The 18955-nt window shown below is 34.9% G+C and overlaps 1 protein-coding gene across 1 annotated transcript; it reads right to left on the reverse strand.

The window, feature by feature from the left end:
- Nucleotides 1-1601: 1601 nt before the first annotated feature.
- Nucleotides 1602-18742, reverse strand: LOC144442445 (integrator complex subunit 4-like). The gene is made up of 19 exons (XM_078131800.1): nt 18685-18742; nt 17324-17483; nt 16552-16707; nt 15855-15961; nt 14513-14695; nt 13587-13799; nt 13043-13162; nt 12602-12776; nt 12154-12359; nt 10977-11119; nt 10120-10235; nt 8632-8765; nt 7938-8095; nt 7479-7572; nt 6544-6624; nt 5543-5748; nt 4003-4300; nt 3376-3496; nt 1602-2475 (listed from the first exon to the last, which is right to left on the reverse strand). The coding sequence occupies exons 1-19, from the start codon at nt 18736-18738 to the stop codon at nt 2309-2311; spliced, it is 2892 nt and encodes a 963-aa protein (XP_077987926.1). The 5' UTR covers nt 18739-18742; the 3' UTR covers nt 1602-2308.
- Nucleotides 18743-18955: the final 213 nt, after the last annotated feature.

The following is an 18955-nucleotide window of genomic DNA, read 5'->3' on the forward strand; positions in this document are numbered from 1 at the left end:
GTTGATTATGGTTCACAATGTTTTTCTATATGCTGTACAAGGTTTTTCCCCTGGTTTTTCCTGGGCGTATCATGAGAGGGACTTCTGTAACTAGCATTTGATGATGAGATGTTTCAGATTTCATACCCTATTTACATTATGCTGTCTTCACTTATATATTTGAAAGAATGAGCAGGTTTGCCAGGAGAAAAACAGAATAACTTTGTTCATATTTTGGCAAGCTTGGTTACTGTGTTCACTAAAGAAAGTTCCATCTTTTGTAACAGAGTGTTACCTCTCTTATTTGCTTCTTGAAGCAGTACACTGATTTACAGATTTCACGATTCTATTCACTATTCACAACTTACGTCGTCGCCGTGATGAATGGAATAGACGTCTTTGCAGACATTCGATTAGTAGGATGACATGTTCCCCTTTCCCGTGTCCTTGGCGTTTTAAAAGAACTTTTGGAGACGCATGGTTGACTCAGTCTATTTACTGTTAGTTGAAACGCAACGCTCAGGGCGGGTACAAATTAGTATATATTCAAGCTTATGGCATGGCATTGGGAATATACCAATAAGGGAGTCGTCATTACTTACGACCTGGGGGGGGGGTCGGAGGAATTGCTTCGAAAATCCACAAAATTAGAGTGACCCCCCCCCCCACCTGGCTTGAATTTTTTTACATAACCCCCCCCCCTCACCATTTTACCGTCATCATAACTCATTAACTGTTAATGGTGCTACAAACATGATACAAATTGAGTTGAGTGTAAGTTCCTTTGAAACATCACATACACACGCACTCACACATACATACATACATACATACATACATACATACATACATACATACAATATCAAACTTTTTATTTTGAATTTGAATTTCCTTATGACGTTATGGATGTAGCATATTTCAAGAGGAAAGGGTAACAATGAATGCAGCTTATTCCCAAAGTAGTACCATAGGTAAATCTAGGCTATACTAGTATTCTTGTCTAAAATCGTGAAATTGAGGGATTTGCATTTAAATATTGGAAGCCTACCTAAACGCGTCATTCTGAGCATGCGATTTATAAAGAAGGGATGTTGACATCTCATGCCATTTATAGACTTTATTACAGACGACTTTAAATAAACATTCTCAATATATGGTATCGCTATATTGTTGAATGGTAGGAATGGGCGAGGAGATAAATGACAGTCTATTAAACACTGTTGACTATTTCTTTGTCTATATGTCTAGACAGCATCACATGATGTACTGGATAAGATTTGAGATTTTGATATAACTGAGCTCTGAATAATTGTATAAATGGACATGTGTCACTGGTTTGTGCCATATTAAATACTTGTATGCACATTGAGTATAGTGTTGGATGGTTTTATAAAAAAATCTAATTCACTCTTTCTGTCTGTCTGCTTACCTGCCTGTTTGACTTTGTCCACCTGTCTGTCTGTCTCTCTGTCTGTCTCTCTCTCTCTCTCTTTCTCTCTCTCTCTCTCTCTCTCTCTCATATGATGCAATTACACATATTATATATAGGTTTACACCACATTAATACTTTATTTTTTTCTGTACATGTACAAATAGCAAAGTCTTGCAAAATGTTAGTTTGTTGGTGTCTAAATTAATGTTGCCAACCTTGACTATATTGTAACTGTAAAAGTTACAAAAACCACATTTTCATCTTCACTTATTTGTATATCATGAATTTCTCACACTAGGTGTCTTGTTATCATTTCCATGTGAGCTGATACAGTTCTTTACATGAACTAACCAAAAGATACTTTAATATTCATCCACTGACAAACTGTACAGTGTCCTGTCCAGCTGGGGTAGAACAACAGCTGTTGTGTATCTGTACATGTTGTTTACCCAGCAATGTAGACAGCAACGATTGCACCCCAACCCCCACCCCCTATTTCTATACAATTACTTTGTGTCCTGCTCACCTGAAGTAAAACAACCACTGTCTGTATCTGTACATGTTGTTAACCATGAGTTTTAAAATATATACAGCAAAGGTTGCTGTCACTCCATAATTACATACAGTGTTCTAGAATAGGGCAACAACAATACATAACATCTTGAACTCTTTCACTTGGCTTGAACAATCAAAAAACAATACATCATAGCAAAAGTATCTGTTTAACAGACAAAGCATAATAACTACCACCAATCTACCAATCTATTTTTCCTTTATGGCTTCCCAGAATATTTTACATATTGTATGTGTGGACAGATCCCAAGGAAGTCTCCATGAACTGGTGGATAAACAATAGACATCACATATCCGCTCTTACATTCCATCTACAGAACTTCATCACCTTTTTGCTGGTTTGGGTTGGACATACACTTTAACTGGTTTAGATAATTCTATCAATCCTTGGTTTTCTTCAATGTCTGGTTGTGTTGTAGGCTCTCCAATACTGTGTAGTACTGGCTCATTGCTGTAATTCATGACTACGGAAAATTCTATATTACATGGCTCTGAAATGTTTCAAGAGAATGGACATAGGGGTTACAAATGAAAAATGTTTCCTCCATCACCTCCAAAACATTTTGAAATTGAGATTTAGAATGGGTTGAAAGTAAGCTATATGATTAAGGACATCAATTAATCCTTTAACGCTTGGATGAAGCATAAATTATAAAAAAAAATTCACATCCTTATCACTTACAAATCAGAGTACATCTTCTCTTCAGCTAAATAGGAGATGGCGTAAGAGTCAGTTTGCCATAAGGCCAGACCAAGTGATTTACAACAAAAATACCACTAATATATTTTCTTCTCAATATTAATATTTGTTCAAATTGTCAATAAATTGTACTTTCATGAAGATTACAAATAAATAGATGGTCATGACATACCATGTGTTAGCTATAGCACTATTTCACTTAGATGTATTCATTGACATGGACATTAGGCAAAAATAAAAATAAAATATTTGTTTCCAATAACATGACTTCAGAAAAATAGGGTAGGTAGGTCGGGATTTTATGTTATTTTACATTTTATTTTATTTTTTTTTACTTCAACCCAAGACAAGATACTCATTGGTCACAATACTTCTGTAACAGTTGATGAAGTGTGAATGAAGTACACAAAGACAATTATGTGATTCAGAAGTAGACAAACACAATCTCCAGACTGTGCTGTTATTTGGCTGAAATGACATCGTTTCTCTCTGGAATGTGGTTTTGAAAAAGTAACCAAGAGATACTTTGGCATGAAAATCTACTGGGAAATGGAAGTAAATTGTCATAATTTTTACCTTTTCGCATGTAAAATATGTTTACAGTCAATAAACTAGGGTTGGTGCGATTATAGGAAACACGTTGGTTTTTATTTGGCCTTAGAAAATTCAACATAAATGGATGTATTCTTACCTGACCAGACTCCATGTGAGAGGTAGACAACTGTTAATAACCTGTACTTTAATTGACTAAGTTTTCTGAAATCAGCTATCCTTGGTCTAATTAGCTGGGTTTGATTATCTGGTAGCTTTATCTGAATGGATGGAATTGAACAAAATGGTCACTTTATCTGGCCATCACATTATGAGATTGTTTTGGAGGTGGAATCTATGATTACTATACATAGACTTACACATACCCTAATTATATCTCAAATATAAATGATGTAACCTTGGGTTCAGACTCAAAGAAACCTCAAACCCTGGATAAACTGAAACATTCAAATTCACACATACTGTAGCCACAAAGTTAACATACCCTTTTTTACAGAATTAAACACTCTCACAAAAGAGGAGTATTTTCATTCATTGACTTATGTGAACTCTGTGGTACACACTTACACAGTCCATTCGTCTAAATGTCAAGTCATCAGAAGGAATGTGTACATTCGCTCCAATTCATCTAAAGTCTTTTTGTGTGACAGCATGGCTTAGGGCTTTGAAAACACTACTGCTGAGGAGGTGACATAATGATTTTTTAAAGATATTATACACAGTGAATAACAAAAGAGCAAGACATGCAGAAATCAGCTGCTCTCACCTGCAACTGTATATTCTGGACATCTTGTACATTCTCAATCACACAATCCACATTTAGCCCTAGTGTCAGCCCTGCAGTGAATTTCTGAGGATTATCAGACCCTCCAGCTGGCTCTGTGACTACAGCACTGGCCCTCTTAAGTTGGTTGGAAAGTGTCAATGCGGGAATGTGATGATGAAGGAGTAACGGCTGAAGGAATTTCATGATGATGCCTGGTTTGCTGGATTCTAGTTTGTGCATCTCTGAAAAGATGGCTTGAGAGAAAGAATCAGGTGGGATTTCACTCAATGACAGATACCTGTATGAAATGAGAATGAAGAATAAAACAGCATGTATTCGTGATTTTCAAATAATGCTCACAGCCAAATAAGGCTCTCACTTCATTTGTAATCTTTCTTCTCTACACGTACAATTTTTATTCTAGCATGTTGTGCCAGTTTTGGTGAATCACACCCAAGGAAACTTGTAAAGCTATGTTTCTATTATACATGAAATTCCTTTTTGGTACAGAATTCTACAAAGGTACGGTTTTCCATTCTTATACAAAATCACAGGAAGCAAGCAAAACTTTCCAGATAAGAGGACACAGAAATCTCCAGCAGAAAAAAATCAGCAACCTTCTGAATCAGTAAAAACTGATTTTTATATAAAGGATGTATCAATGTTAATATAAAATATGTTGTGAAATGTTTGTGTTCATATTTTTTGTCAATAATGTCAATATGTATGTGAGTATGTATGTATGTATATATGTATGTATGTATGTATGTATGTATGTATGTATATGTTATCATTAAAAAATTTTATTCATTAATCTACTACCAAACCATGAAGACTATACAGTTTCATTCAGATGGGAAGATGTGTTTTTACACAGCAAACATTTTTTGTTACAAATTATACAAACAAAATACTGATCAGTGCACATGGATGTGAAATGTTACATTTTATCTCCCTGTGAACACAAATAAACATAAACCACTTTTGTTCCATCGAAAGTGATGTTGATTTATGATTATATATGATTATTATTTATGATTTGTCATAAAATGTATTATTCTATATGCTTACAATCTGTCAGTACCTGTATTTTTTTTACATGTAATTTGTAGCAAAAATGTTGTGCAAGATGTAAAAAAAATGTCAAGCAGCAAAGAACATTCTGCTGCCTAATTGAAATTTTATAGTCACTCTAGTTTGGTTGTATACAAAATGTATACGATGGGTAGTAAAGCACTTTCTGTATGTGGTACACTAATTTTATAGCATTCATATCAAGAGTAAAAATATACTGTTTTAATTGGCTTATTTACAAGCCTAGTATGTGGCCTTTATAATGTGGTCAATTGGCAAATGAAAGAGTATACTTTTATACTTGATATGGATGCTATAAATGATTGTGGTACATACAGAAAATGCTTTACTTTCAATGTGGTTTTATGGGTTGTACATTGTATCACACACAGTTTTTGCAATAAATTCACCTATCTACACAATAGTTTTACAACTGTTGAAATAAAGTTTGCACTGTTCTACTTACCTCTGTAATTCATTTAATCTGTTTAAATATTTTTCACATAGATGCAACGGTTCTAACTCTCCCTTATTTCTATTCATAGTGTGTCCTCTTAGCTCTAGGATCAGTTGAACTGTCCATGCACGTACTCGTAGTTGTCGTATTGCTGCCGTGTCCTGTCCACTCAGTCCTAGAAACAACTGTTCCATTCTGTGTGTAGACTCAAGTACCTATCACAAAACAATAGGTAATGATATGAAAACAATATAAATTTGTTGGTGGTTCTCTTAAGTTTAACCAGCAATATCTCAAGTACATGTAGTCAAGTTTGATTAGAGCCTCAGCATTACTGCCTCAGCGTTACTGATGTCTAGTGTTTATACAGGTGGAAACTTGAGTACTCAGCAAATGGCTGATAAAAATCTTTTGATGAGATGACTTACATGTGGGCAGGATCACAATAAATAACACACATCCTGCCAACATGAAGGTGACAATTAAACACACATTAAGTAATGACAAAAGTATAATTTCTCAGATAGGTCTATAATGGGGTTTTCAATGTATCCAATATTTTCGTCTAATATCATGATATATTTTCTGTGGCAATAATACATATTATTGCCTTGATATTGGGTTGTATGCCTGAGGGCAAGGACATGATCAGTACAATGCATGCTGGAGTTAGATTAATGAACTGCTGTGATATATTTATTGCAATTCATTTCTGGCTCCAGTCTCTTAGCATGTGTATATGTAGGTTTATGACCGAATTTCCATCCACAAGCATGTCTTTTTCAGAAACAAAGTTTGGTTTTGATGCAAACAAGACTCTGTGTTTTTTTTAATGTCAAAATAGTTCCAGCTTGATTTCAGTCAATATAGAAAAAAAAAACGTTCTAGGTTGATTTCAGTCAGTACCATAACATAATATACGGACCGCTATGTCATCAGCACTTTCTCCACAGAAAAACAATGTAATGCGAGCTGTTGGAATATATGTGATATATAAATAAAGGCCATACCTGTTTGATGGCAGCCATGGCCATTACACTATGTTGTGGACATAAAGGGGTTGGCACTGACCACTGTTTGTCTTTCAAGGCCTGTAGAATGACAACGCAAAAAGTACGAAAACATAATAACTAAGTCTCATTATGAAATAAATTCTTATAATATGGAGGAATATAAAGGTCCAAATAAATTAATAAAGTTATAAATACATTGTGCATTATCATTCTACTTTTATTGAAATAAAAACAAAAACAATTATTTTCATTATTTTTAGCACAAAATGCCAGGGGTGCATGTTCTATTTTCAGTACTTCACAAAAACAAGTGTGGTGACTCCATGTTTTCTCTTGGATTTCTAATATGAATATATTTTGTAAGAAAATCATGTTAAAAGTAATTTTCATTACTTTTAAATTTCACATATCGACTTTATATAAATGGACTCAAACTTGAAGGATGGAAATTAGGAGTCCAATTGTTTGTTTACATAATGCCTTGCATCTAGGAACAGTGACAAAAATAATCGTTCTCGAGGTTAATACAACATTAATGTATATTCTTGTGTGTTATTGCTCATGAAATGCACTTTCATATATGGAGAAATGATATTAGAGCATTTGGTTTATTCGTATTTATGATATATCTCAATTTGAAATTTATTCATTGGGCAATAACCTATGCGAAAAATGGACTGTAATGCCCACTGCAAAGACTCCCTAAGTCACTAGAATTTTATTTAAAATGTACTCGAAACAGTATATGTAAATTATGTTTCAAACCGGACTAAGTTTTACTATCGTTTGTATATACTTAAGCATGAGATGTAATTTAACTTTTCCTTTAATAGTTTGATTGATGCTCAACGACTAATTAATATAAAGTCATAGTGAAAAAGAAATGCTTGGTTAGCATCCTTCATTCCAATAGATGTATAAGTTCAACCAACCTTGGTTATGAGAAGCTGACATTGTACATACAAAGAAGAAAATTCAGCATTGGCTGCAAGGGAAGGCTGTAACTCAGCAACTCGGTTTAGGTCTCTGAAAATGGAAAAAATGAATATATTGAGATGGTCTCTTGGTAGTGCGCCCTCACAGGTTGGCTGATACTTGGATGCTGGGTATGGGAAGCCATCTTGTTTTGGTGTACAGTATGTTTTGATGTGAACATGTCCCTTGTCGTGTTTGTAGAATAAAGTATTTAGAAAGACGAATATCGCTGTGTGGACAACTTCAATAATTTTAGCACCAGTAACAGTGTTTTTTTGTTAAGGGTGGTACTTAAAGTCCCCTGATGTTTTGTAGTAGTTCTCCTCCAAATTTATATGATGTGTAGAAATCCATTAGAAGTTCTATCAGATTTCACTATCTTTTACATGGGTTTCAAATGCAATAATGCTCATTACCTGATGATCATTTGCATAAACCTTTCAGCTGTCTCTTTGTCTAGTTTATCAATATTCTTTACTTTGTCCAGTGTTTGTTGTAGAAACTGTGAAGCATCAGTTGACTGAGTGCTACTCTCTGATCTATCATCTGATGTCCTTATTGTTGAATTTGGCATCTGAAAAATACACAAAAATTTGGTTATTAAAAAGAGGCATTAATGCAGGGCTTATTTGCATAGTATGTTTTTTTTTATTTATAAATGTATAAAAATAATACAGCTCAAACAAACAGGGCAAAAGAAAAGGGGAGAGTGAAGAGCTGTTAAAGCTGACCCAGCTGCAACTGGCATGGTTTTTTTAAAAATATCATTAGGTACAATAACTTACCAACTTACTTGTACAATGTAATATCATACACCATGCGGTGAGGCATCGTCAAAATTTTACTACAGAGTGCCAGCCGAGGGCAGACATTAAATTGTGCTATTTGTCAAGTGCATGTGTTATCAATTTTAATAAATTGTCCACTCATTTATCCAATCATTCACCCATCATTCATCATCATTCATTATCGATAGAAAAATTCACCTTTCATTGTACATTTACTGTGTGACAAATAATCGTTTTAAAAAAAGGTCATGTGATTTGATTCTGACCAATGGCAGCTTGTGTAAGAATGCTGAGGTGTAATAATGTGCGTTAAATTCCTTACCTTGAGAGGTGGTACAAGATGAGGTAAACTGTCTCGGAGATAAGAATAATGCCTGACAGCATAATCTGGAAACAATGCTATGATAGTTGGATTCTTGATTGCTGAGTTGAATATTAATATCATTACCGCTATGTCTAAAACAAAGTGTTAAGGTCAATAGGGTTGCAACATCTCACAATTCTCGGTACCTGAAATAGAATATTACTGCCTAGGCACATCATAAAAATACTGAATATCCAATTTCCTGGTTGACACCATATAGCTTCTGCTCCACACAATTTACTACATGCATATAAGAATAAGTCTACCTTCTCCTTCTATTTCATTAGAAGAAAGAAGGCGAGATATTTGTATGAAATTTGGTGAAAGTATTTTACAGCCAGACCATAAATTAAATCATCTTGTTCAAGTTCAACCTACAATTAACCATAGATATCCAACGAGAAACTGTAGCATTATAAGTTTTCAATCAAGAACCAAGCGCAAAGATTCCAGCCCAGTCGTTTATTGTGTTAATTTATTAAGCAATTGAATGTAATTTAATGTCCTTGTTGTTGTTATTATTGTTGTTGATAAGTTGTGTAAATTTTTGCTCGAGTGCGACTTTGTATTTGATGTTATTTGTTAGAATTGTACCGCTTGTAATTTGGCCTAATGGTCACCATATTTTGAGGTGAAATAAACCATTATTATTATTATTATTTTGACCCTCTAGCATGAGGTAAAATGCTGCATGTACCAAGAATTTCCTTACTTTGATATAGAAACTAATTTGAAATGACTACATATTATCTGGTAATAACACTGCCATGGTTTTTCTTAGAATAATCTCAGTGGCTAAAAGATGCACTTAGGTACACAGGAAATTACATGTATTTTGTAGAAAACTATCTTCAAACACATTCAATGATTGCATACATAGGAAACATCAAGAAGGGATACAACGCTGTACAAGATTTTGCATTTCATTAATTGTTCATACCAATTCATACACCATTGTTGGCCTATATGCAAAGTGTACAGTTAGACATTATTCCCCAAAAGCTGTCTTTGTTCAGCCATGGAATTATAACCTACTTCCATGGTTCAGCCAAGGAAAATATTCATGAGCTAAGAGGCTTGTCAAAACAAGTTACTAGACGAGTTGTGTGAAAATCCTTTGGTCACAAGTATTTTCCTGTTGAATGAAGTAAAATATTGGGAATTATTATATAATCCTCATTGTAATCTAGGAAAAGTATGGACAAATAGGTACAACTTGGAAATTATTTTGACTCGTATTTTGAATACTGCAGAACCAATGACTTAGATGCAAGATGTCATGATGTAGAACAACCAGGCTATAATAACCCATAGTTTTGTTTAAACGTGTTCAACCTGGCTTGTGTGTGGTAATAAACATTACATCTGATGTTTTAGCATGTGAAGATGGGAGCCATATGAAACCATAAAATACTTCATTTCTGTTTGGTGAAAATAAAAAGATACATGCTGGATCATCCATATCTGGTTCAGGTATATCAAAATATGGATGAGTTCCAAGCAGATCAGGAACAAGGGTCAATGTGAAGTCTGAATGACTTCCACCAAGAAACTTCAAACATCTAAAATGAAACAGATGCAGAATAACTGAGCTTTGCAGGATTAATTAAACTGAACGCAAGACAAACATTTATCCCTGCTTTCAGTACAAGTCTCAAAATTATGAAAATGTCTTGCACACTGGAAATTTTAAAAAACGTGTCCAAATCAGAAAGTACTTGTTCACAAAGTAGATAATTTTTTGTAAATTTTATTGACATTGTTCCAAGTTTTGATCAACGTTTATCACCAAGCAAGTTGCCATAATCTTTTTCCACTTTGAGTAAACTTAGGAAATTTAAGCTGACTAATCATTTGTATTCTTCCATTCATATCTTAAAATATCACTTTGAAAGTTTCTGCAGGTACAGGAAAGTTTTACTTATATTAGAAAGAGTATGCAGAGATTTTAAAATAGAAAACAATGAGAAATTGCACTTGTTCATTGGGACAAGTACTTTCTTAAAAACCCTTGCTAAATGCTTCAAATCACCTGTCAAGTAAAAGTTAAAACACCCATATATTGATCGAGCCCTGTAGTATGTTTATAACACAAATAATGCTGGCGTATTGCACACATATAACAGAACAGACACTATTTCCATACATATTTCTGATAGTGCAACTTTGATGAAATCTTACAAGCATTTACACTGCTTGAATTTTATTATGGGCTGTATTTTAGAATCGTAAGAAGAATGTAGCTGTCAACAGTATTGACAATTTTCACTTGTTGTCTGAAACTGAATATTAAGCATACTTACTTCCATATTGAAACTCTGTCTTGTGGATACTTATTCAGATTCCTCATCAGAAACTGTAGGCATGATTTAAGACAGGCTTTGGTTGATAACTGTACACTGCATAGTAATTCATGTACGGCTTCACGGACATCTTGAGAGGATTCCTGTGATTATAAAGTTTCAAAATACATTTCAAAGATACGTTGCTTTTCTGTTTATCTTTTTAAACTATCCTCTCCTACAGGAGTTCTTTTTTGAAATATAATTCATCAACCAGAACGGAAAATGTATAATGCTAAAAGGTTACTGTATGTACATGGATGTGTGTGTGTGTGGTGCGAATGTATGGTGGTGGTGGTGGTGGCGAGGAGGAGGATGGGGAATGTGTGTGTGTGTGTGTGTGTGTGTGTGTGTGTGTGTGTGTAAAGGGGGAACGTATGTGTGTTTGTGTGTGTGCATGCATGTGCGTGCATGTGTGTGCTTTTTCAAATGAAGTTCTGATGTAAAATAAAATGAATCATTTTCCTCTTGATGTGAATAAATATATCATTCTCATGGGCATCATCAACCTGATTAAAATCCAATGTAGTGTACACATCACGATTTCTTTTTGGCTGTTACCGTTTATTGCCATTTGTTCTGCTGTGAGCATTCGTTAGAAACATCTGACACAATACCATAGGCTTTTTCGAACCCAATGTCGTACTTACAAGTAGCCAACAAGAATCCGTCTAACAATATAACACTCAACGTTTGAAATTGAAAGAAAGAGAACGACCATATAATAATGATAACATCATTGTCATCACTCTGCGCTTGTGCCTTTTTCGAACAGAGTGCTCTGAAGTACTGTACCCATATGTTTCGGTGTGTTACATGTTTTCAAGGGTTGAATGAATTCACTCAGCACTCTCGTGTGGCCTGGGAAAACCTATGGCATTGTGTCAGATGTATGTAATGAGTGCTCACAAAAGAACAAATGACAGTAAACGTAACAGCCATAAAGAAATCGCATGAGTACACTACATCGGATTTTTCTCAAATTGGGGCATCTTATGGTTTTACCTTGACCTATTTGACCTTTGACCTAAAATCAAAACACTGCAAATATGCCAATTATTTCACAATATCATTACACAGTCAAATCAGCCTCTTAGCTACAAGTATAAAACAAGAAACATCAGATAGTACTACTTACATCAAGGACATTGAGAACAGTTTCCAGCTGGTCCTGTCGTAGTTCTATCAACCTATTAACTTTAATCAAACTACTGATTGCATTCAGTCGTACACTCTCAATCTCATCATTGAACATATCCACCAAGAAGTCCAACGACTGGTGGGCAAATGATGGTGACTGGCTGGCTAACTCACACAGAGAATCAATAGCCGTTGTTCTCACCTCTGTGGAAATAAAATATAAATCAAGGACAAGAACTTGTTAGTACAGTGATGGTGGTTGACTGGCTAGCTCACACAGAGAAGCAATAGTCGTTGTTCTCACTTCTGTTGAAATAAAATTTGAATCAAGGACAAGAACTTGTTAGTACAATGATGGTGGTTGACTGGCTAGCTCACACAGAGAAGCAATAGTCGTTGTTCTCACTTCTATTGAAATAAAATTTTGATTAACAATTATTACTAACCGAGAAATTCGTCTTCCAATCCATGTACAAAGGCACCACAAGCTCCAGTATTGATGAGACTTATGTTATCTGGGTCAAGTTCTTCTTTGGGTGCATCGTCAGACCACTTCTTTCCTGTTGACCATTCTCCGGATGCAAAACTCTCTTTCTGTCTCTCATGAGCTGATCTCTTTCTCTAAATAAATTTATGCATAAGAAGTACCACTATTAAGGGAAGTCAAATGTACTGTCCTTGCATTGAAATAATGTGTCACTTCATTTCTGAAAGCGAGAGTATGGAGTGTAAACCGAACCAAATTGCCAGTGTACCTTTTCTACCTCAAAAATCCCTTAACAGACATTCTTATGAGTTGAAAAAGGTAGGACAGTATATGTGCAACAGGTAAGTTTCATTTATTCCTTTCATCAGTGAGTTACATATAAACTGTATCCATATCTTACCCGGAGATGAGACATAAGTTTCTTATCTAATGTCTGCTCTAAAAACTTAGGTGAGACGGCGTGTAATGATCCAAGAAGACCAGCTGCTTCAGCTCTGACTGTCACAGATTGGTCATTTACCTATGGTAAAAAAAAATGTACTGTATCACGAAGACATACATGTACACAGATATATCTGTAAGTACTATGTCATATCCCAATACATGTAGTAGGCATAAATAATGCCATAAACACAGTTGGTACATCCCTACTGTCTAGTGGTAAAGAAAACACATAGACACAGTTTGATAATCATGCCTGTATACATCTTCACAACTGTGACAAAATTTGCAAAATTAGATAGAAATACCACTCATTTTGTATTGCATTTGATATATAATGACCAAATTCTGAAACCAAATTTCTTTAATATACCAACAAAGTCAAAATATCTTTTTGAAAAAAAAGAGGTTGACCCTGTGACCAGAAATTACTAAGACCTATACATGCAATGGTGTAAAGATAGAAAGACAGGAGAAAAACCCTCGCAATTACCCAGACTTACCATTTCACAAATTTTTGCAAAACCATCATCCACCAATCTGAGTTCTTCATTAGAGTCTGGTATTGGTACCATAGTCTCTGGATAAACCTGACTTAGAACCCACACCAATCTCATAGCAGCTAATCTTACACTCTCATAGTCATCGCATAGTGCTTTACAAACTCTCTCATACACAGTGATATCCAGCTTCTGACCTCTGTCATGCAAGGCACGCTGGTGAGGAAATAGAAGAGAACAAACAAACAGGTCATATCTAGGGGTCAAACATGGAAGTTTTTTGGCAGGAAAGATTCTTATAATTTAATATAACTACATCAGTTAATGAAAAGCATGGAAAAATTTGTAATTGCAATTGCAATTTAAATTTAAATACCTTTCAAATCCTAAAAATGATTTTTCGTGTAATTTTGTTTTCCCCCATTAATTTTCCAACCCAAAGTTGCTTACAAACTGTTCAGGTGTTACACTATTCCCCTCCACTATCTATGGTATTACTTACAAAAGTATGGCAAGCATCTTGTATGATGTTGTCATTCATTTCTCAATAACTTAAAACAAACAGGCCAAAAAAATGTTTCTGGTCAGTGTGCGCATTACTTACAAATACCCTAAAGTTGGTGGGGTTTTTTTGTGTTTGTCCAGCCAAATTGCAGTCTACAGATCCTGGGTGAAACACAAAAATAACTCTCCCTACTTCAATGAAGACAACTGCAGAGCCAATCATGAACAAGCAAATGACATCTGCCCCACATATACACTTGCTCTAAAGTACTAAATAAAAAGAACAGTAACTCCCATAATTTGTAGTTTGAGTGACAGGTTTGTTGAGAATTAAAAAAAATAAAATTCACAACTTCGCACCACTTTAGACAAAATGTCCTGACCAGAAATAATTCTGCCTTAACTAAGTCCTTGCAATTGCTTACCATAGCTCTGAAAGCACTAGTTCTAACCCTTGGATCTTGATCCACTGTGTACTCAGACAACAATTTCTGGACATTGATAGTTCTTTTCTCATCACTCTTTTTGGAAGCCTTCTCCAGAGTTCCTAGACTACCAATCAATGTCAAACATTCACTCCTGACAACATGGTGGGAATTGTTAAGGTTCTGGAAAAATGAATGGAAAATTGCACTCTGAATTTGGTTGTAAGGGAATGCATATGGAAAAATCCTTTCACAGCAATACTGGATAATACTGTATACATTTGTATTAAAGCTACACAAATTGTAACTGCAGTCTTATTTTTGTAGATCATAAAACTAACAATATAGTCACTGTAAATTGTTAAATACCAATTACAGTAGAAGTAGCACAGCAACAGGTTCCAGTTTGGTGCAGATTTTTGGGTACATACCCAAAATCAATTTGTTGGGATCTGTACCATACTGTATGTACTGCTCAGTGTGCCCTCTAAGCCAATTGATGTGCCACTGACGCATACAATTTCTAGTGAAGCACCAAAATTTGATGTTCTCTTATCTCTTACTATGTGGTGACTCACAAGAAATCCCAGTTTTCTCATTTTGACTCACAACAACAAAATTTGGCTATCATTTAGAGAGCACACTACTACTGTTACAAATACATGTTCACATACATGTGATTCAATACTGTAGATGGTGCGAGATATCATAACCATAAACAACACAGAGTGGGGTTTTTTTAACGGCCCAGTTGCAACTTTAATTATAAAATGTAAGGCATTATCTTTATTATGTCAATTAATTGAATTTACTTTGAATGACACTTCACAGTTTTTTTTATATAAATATGCAAATTTGCAATTGCTTTCCTTTTCACATTCATAACCATACATATATTACAAAGAGTAACACTGAAGTAAAGCACTTTCGCTATCTGCTACACTTGTTCATAGCTTTCATATCAAGTGTAAATGTATACTGTTTCAATTGGTTTATTTACAAGCCTAGCGTGTGGCCTTTCTAATGTGGTCAATTAGCAAATGAAACAGTATACTTTTACACTTGATATGGATGCTATAAATGATTGTGGTACATACAGAAAATGCTTGACTTTGGTGTTACAGGCTGTACTTGATATGGATGCTATAAACGATTGTGGTACTTACAAAAAATGTTTGACTTTGGTGTTATGTGTTGTATGATATTAATGACCATTGTTTGATGTCATATAAAAAAAATCTAATATACACAATGTACCACTGATACCCTGCAGTGTTCCGAGTGTAGCAAATAGTCAATTTGAGTATTTGCATGACTGGTTATGTTTTTGAGTTAGACTTACTTTTCTGGCAACTTCCACCAGTTTTTGATGAATTTCATGTGCAAACGGCAGTGATCTTCCCATCGCAGTCAAAGTGTGGATTAACTGTGCCTTGACTTTGTAGGATTCTGAAATATACATCAAATAATTACTTTGCAAGAGAACACGTAATTGTATATTAAGAGGAAACCATGTTTCAAGAAATGTACCAGAGCTGAACACTCAAGAAACATATATAGCGACAGACACATAGAAACACACAGACACATACACGAGCAAATAATGCAGTCATTCAAATGATGACACAGAACACAGACACATACATGTATGTCATTGTATATACAAATACATTGTATCTGGACACACATAAATTAAAATGACTCAGTAACACCATCAGACTAAAAAAATTGAAATATACAGGAAAACTGTGTTATGACACACACACACACACACACACACACACACACACACACACATACATACACACATACATGTACATACATACATACATACACACATACACACATACATACACACACATACATACATACATACATACATATGATACATACATACATAAATACATACGTACATACGTACGTACGTACGTACGTACGTACATACATACATACATACATACATACGTACGTACACATACATCATATGTAGACACATACATATCCACAATGTAACCATGGCAACCAATGTTTCACCTTACCTTCAGATGTTAGCAGTGATATTAAATCATCTACTAATAATGTTGGGTTATAACCAGGAGTTCTGGAGATATCAGCAAATACTGCAGCAATCTTACAACGGACATGCGCTTCTTTCTCATTGTAATAATGTTCAAGAAGTTTTCTTACTGCTAAATCTGAAATAAATTGTTTGATTACTCACAAAAAAAATTAACAACTCAATGCATGATTTACAACCGATTGTGTCCAAATAAGATTGTTTTCTATTGCTCTCATTTAGACAATATAAACAGTGACCATTTATCACTTGTCAAAGTATTCATTAGCTCTATATTTAATTACTCAAAATCATACTCCTTTATTCCACACTGGTGAAAAAATTGTATCATCCAGTTAGGGACATCAACGACATTAGTGGGAATTTATGAATATATAGTTCTTGATATCTGCAATAGCATTTTACCTTATGCTGCCATGCTAGAGGGTCTAAATAGAACACACGCTTCTATACATGTAGTAAATAAATGCATGTGAAGCGGAAGTTATGGTGTTGATCAAGAAATCGAACGTTCATTATTTTTAAGTGCCTAGGCAGTAGTAATATTCTATTTCAGGTACCGAGAATTGAACCTACATAATAAGTTTGTAAGAATATACAGTGTTATGCAATAAATCAAATATAAGAAACTAGAAGGGAAAATTTCTCCACTCCTTATGATGTCTATATGATTAACATTTCATGGAATATACAAAATTCTTACACATGATCGTTAATAATGTACATGATGTTACCTAGTTGATCAGCATCCACTGTTGACAGTCTTTGTGTAAATTGTAGCAGTATCTGTAGTGCTTCATGAGATGTGTTAGCTGATTGTAAGTCCAACTGTAGACTTGGAGCCTTGGCTCTTTTCACCAATCGTAGATGTTTTACAGGTCTCTTTGGCTCCTCCTATTGGGTAAAAGAAACCAAATATAAAGACCAAGTCTGGACTAAGATCAAATGTAAGCAGTTGCCTGGCAGAGTTCAAGAACAAGTTGCAATGTAGGAGTTCTTCAATGTGATTTATCACTGTTCTGTTCACTGTACAGGTCTCTTTAGCTCTTCCAAATAATAAAGACCCATGTAGACTAGGATCACATTTTAATTGTGGAAAGCATCGTCTGGCAGAGTTAGAGAGAAAAAATGCAGTGTGTGTAGTGTAGCTCTTTGATGTAATTTATCAGTTTTCTGACAGTGGTCATTGGCATTTATTGGTTGTTGATGACATAAATCATTCTTATATGTTATCAAGGCTAAACCTCCTGCAATCCCTGACCTAATCTAAGGATTATTATACAATGTACATCACTTTTGGCAAAACTGTCTTTCTAGAGACTATATGCAGATCATCTTCACCTGTGTCAGGTCTCTGGCAACATATTCCTATGTATCAATTGAGCGTTCTGAGTGTACATACAATTCTGAGCAGCCACCAATGACACAACAAATTATACCTTGTCTCCAAAACTCTGTTTGTTTATGTTTTTGTCAATTTATTGAAGCATAGATATTAGTGATGCATCCATGATTGAAGTAACATACATTCTTGGCCGACTTCTCTTACTGGCAGAGTTCTCTTAATAGTATGATACCATTATTGCAGGTCTATCAGTGTCAGTAGTCCGGGTACTACTACTAGTCCTTCTTGCAAAAGGAGAAAGTTGTTCCTTCCTTCTCATGCACCGTCTACGCGCAGGACTATCTATGTACATGCAATACAGTGATTTCAGATCTAGCGCTTTAATTGGAAAAGAATTTCCGTTCTCAGAATATTATCGTGTGATATTTGTACACACTGCATCTATGCTAGAACGCACAGGCAACATCTGGCACGTGATTTTCATTAATTAAAAGAATGGATCTATGATGAGAATCTCACAATAGATGCATGATTACAGCTTGGAATAATTATACTGTCAGTAGAATTACTCCAAAAGTGACATTTGTTGTCAATGTTGTTATTATTGTGGATTCAATGACTAGACTACATGTGCACGCAAGTATTTCATCGAGGCGCCATTCTAGTAGATACAGTTTTCTGAAAAATGTAAGGGTGTGTTAGCATGATTATAGATGGATGCACAATATAAAAAAGTTACATCATCACTACCTGAATAACGTGACTAAACTCCTCGTAAGCTCGTTTCTTGAGATGAGCTGCCATGTTGTTTCGAGAGTAAGACTAATAATACGGCGGCGTTCACAGAACGTCGTTCACTTTCCGCTAAATTTCCTGAAAAGTTTCTACGGAAGCAATACAGTATCCTAGAGACATTATTCAAGTAAATTATTATCATTTATTAATATTAAAACAACATTTATGGAAATACACTCAAGTTTACGTGCTACACACGTTCTAAAACTGTGACGAATCGGAGGAT

Source organism: Glandiceps talaboti, chromosome 11 (assembly GCF_964340395.1).
Source record: "Glandiceps talaboti chromosome 11, keGlaTala1.1, whole genome shotgun sequence".
Lineage (NCBI taxonomy): Eukaryota > Metazoa > Hemichordata > Enteropneusta > Spengelidae > Glandiceps > Glandiceps talaboti.

Excerpts from the sequence above, each read along its gene's own strand:
- LOC144442445 (XM_078131800.1), bottom strand. The coding sequence starts at position 18,738 with ATGGCAGCTCATCTCAAGAAACGAGCTTACGAGGAGTTTAGTCACGTT. Across the intron at positions 12,360-12,601 it reads ATTGGAAGACGAATTTCTCG|AGGTGAGAACAACGGCTATT; the intron begins GTTAGTAATAAT and ends TTATTTCCACAG. Across the intron at positions 7,573-7,937 it reads TTTATGCAAATGATCATCAG|AGACCTAAACCGAGTTGCTG; the intron begins GTAATGAGCATT and ends TTCCATTTTCAG.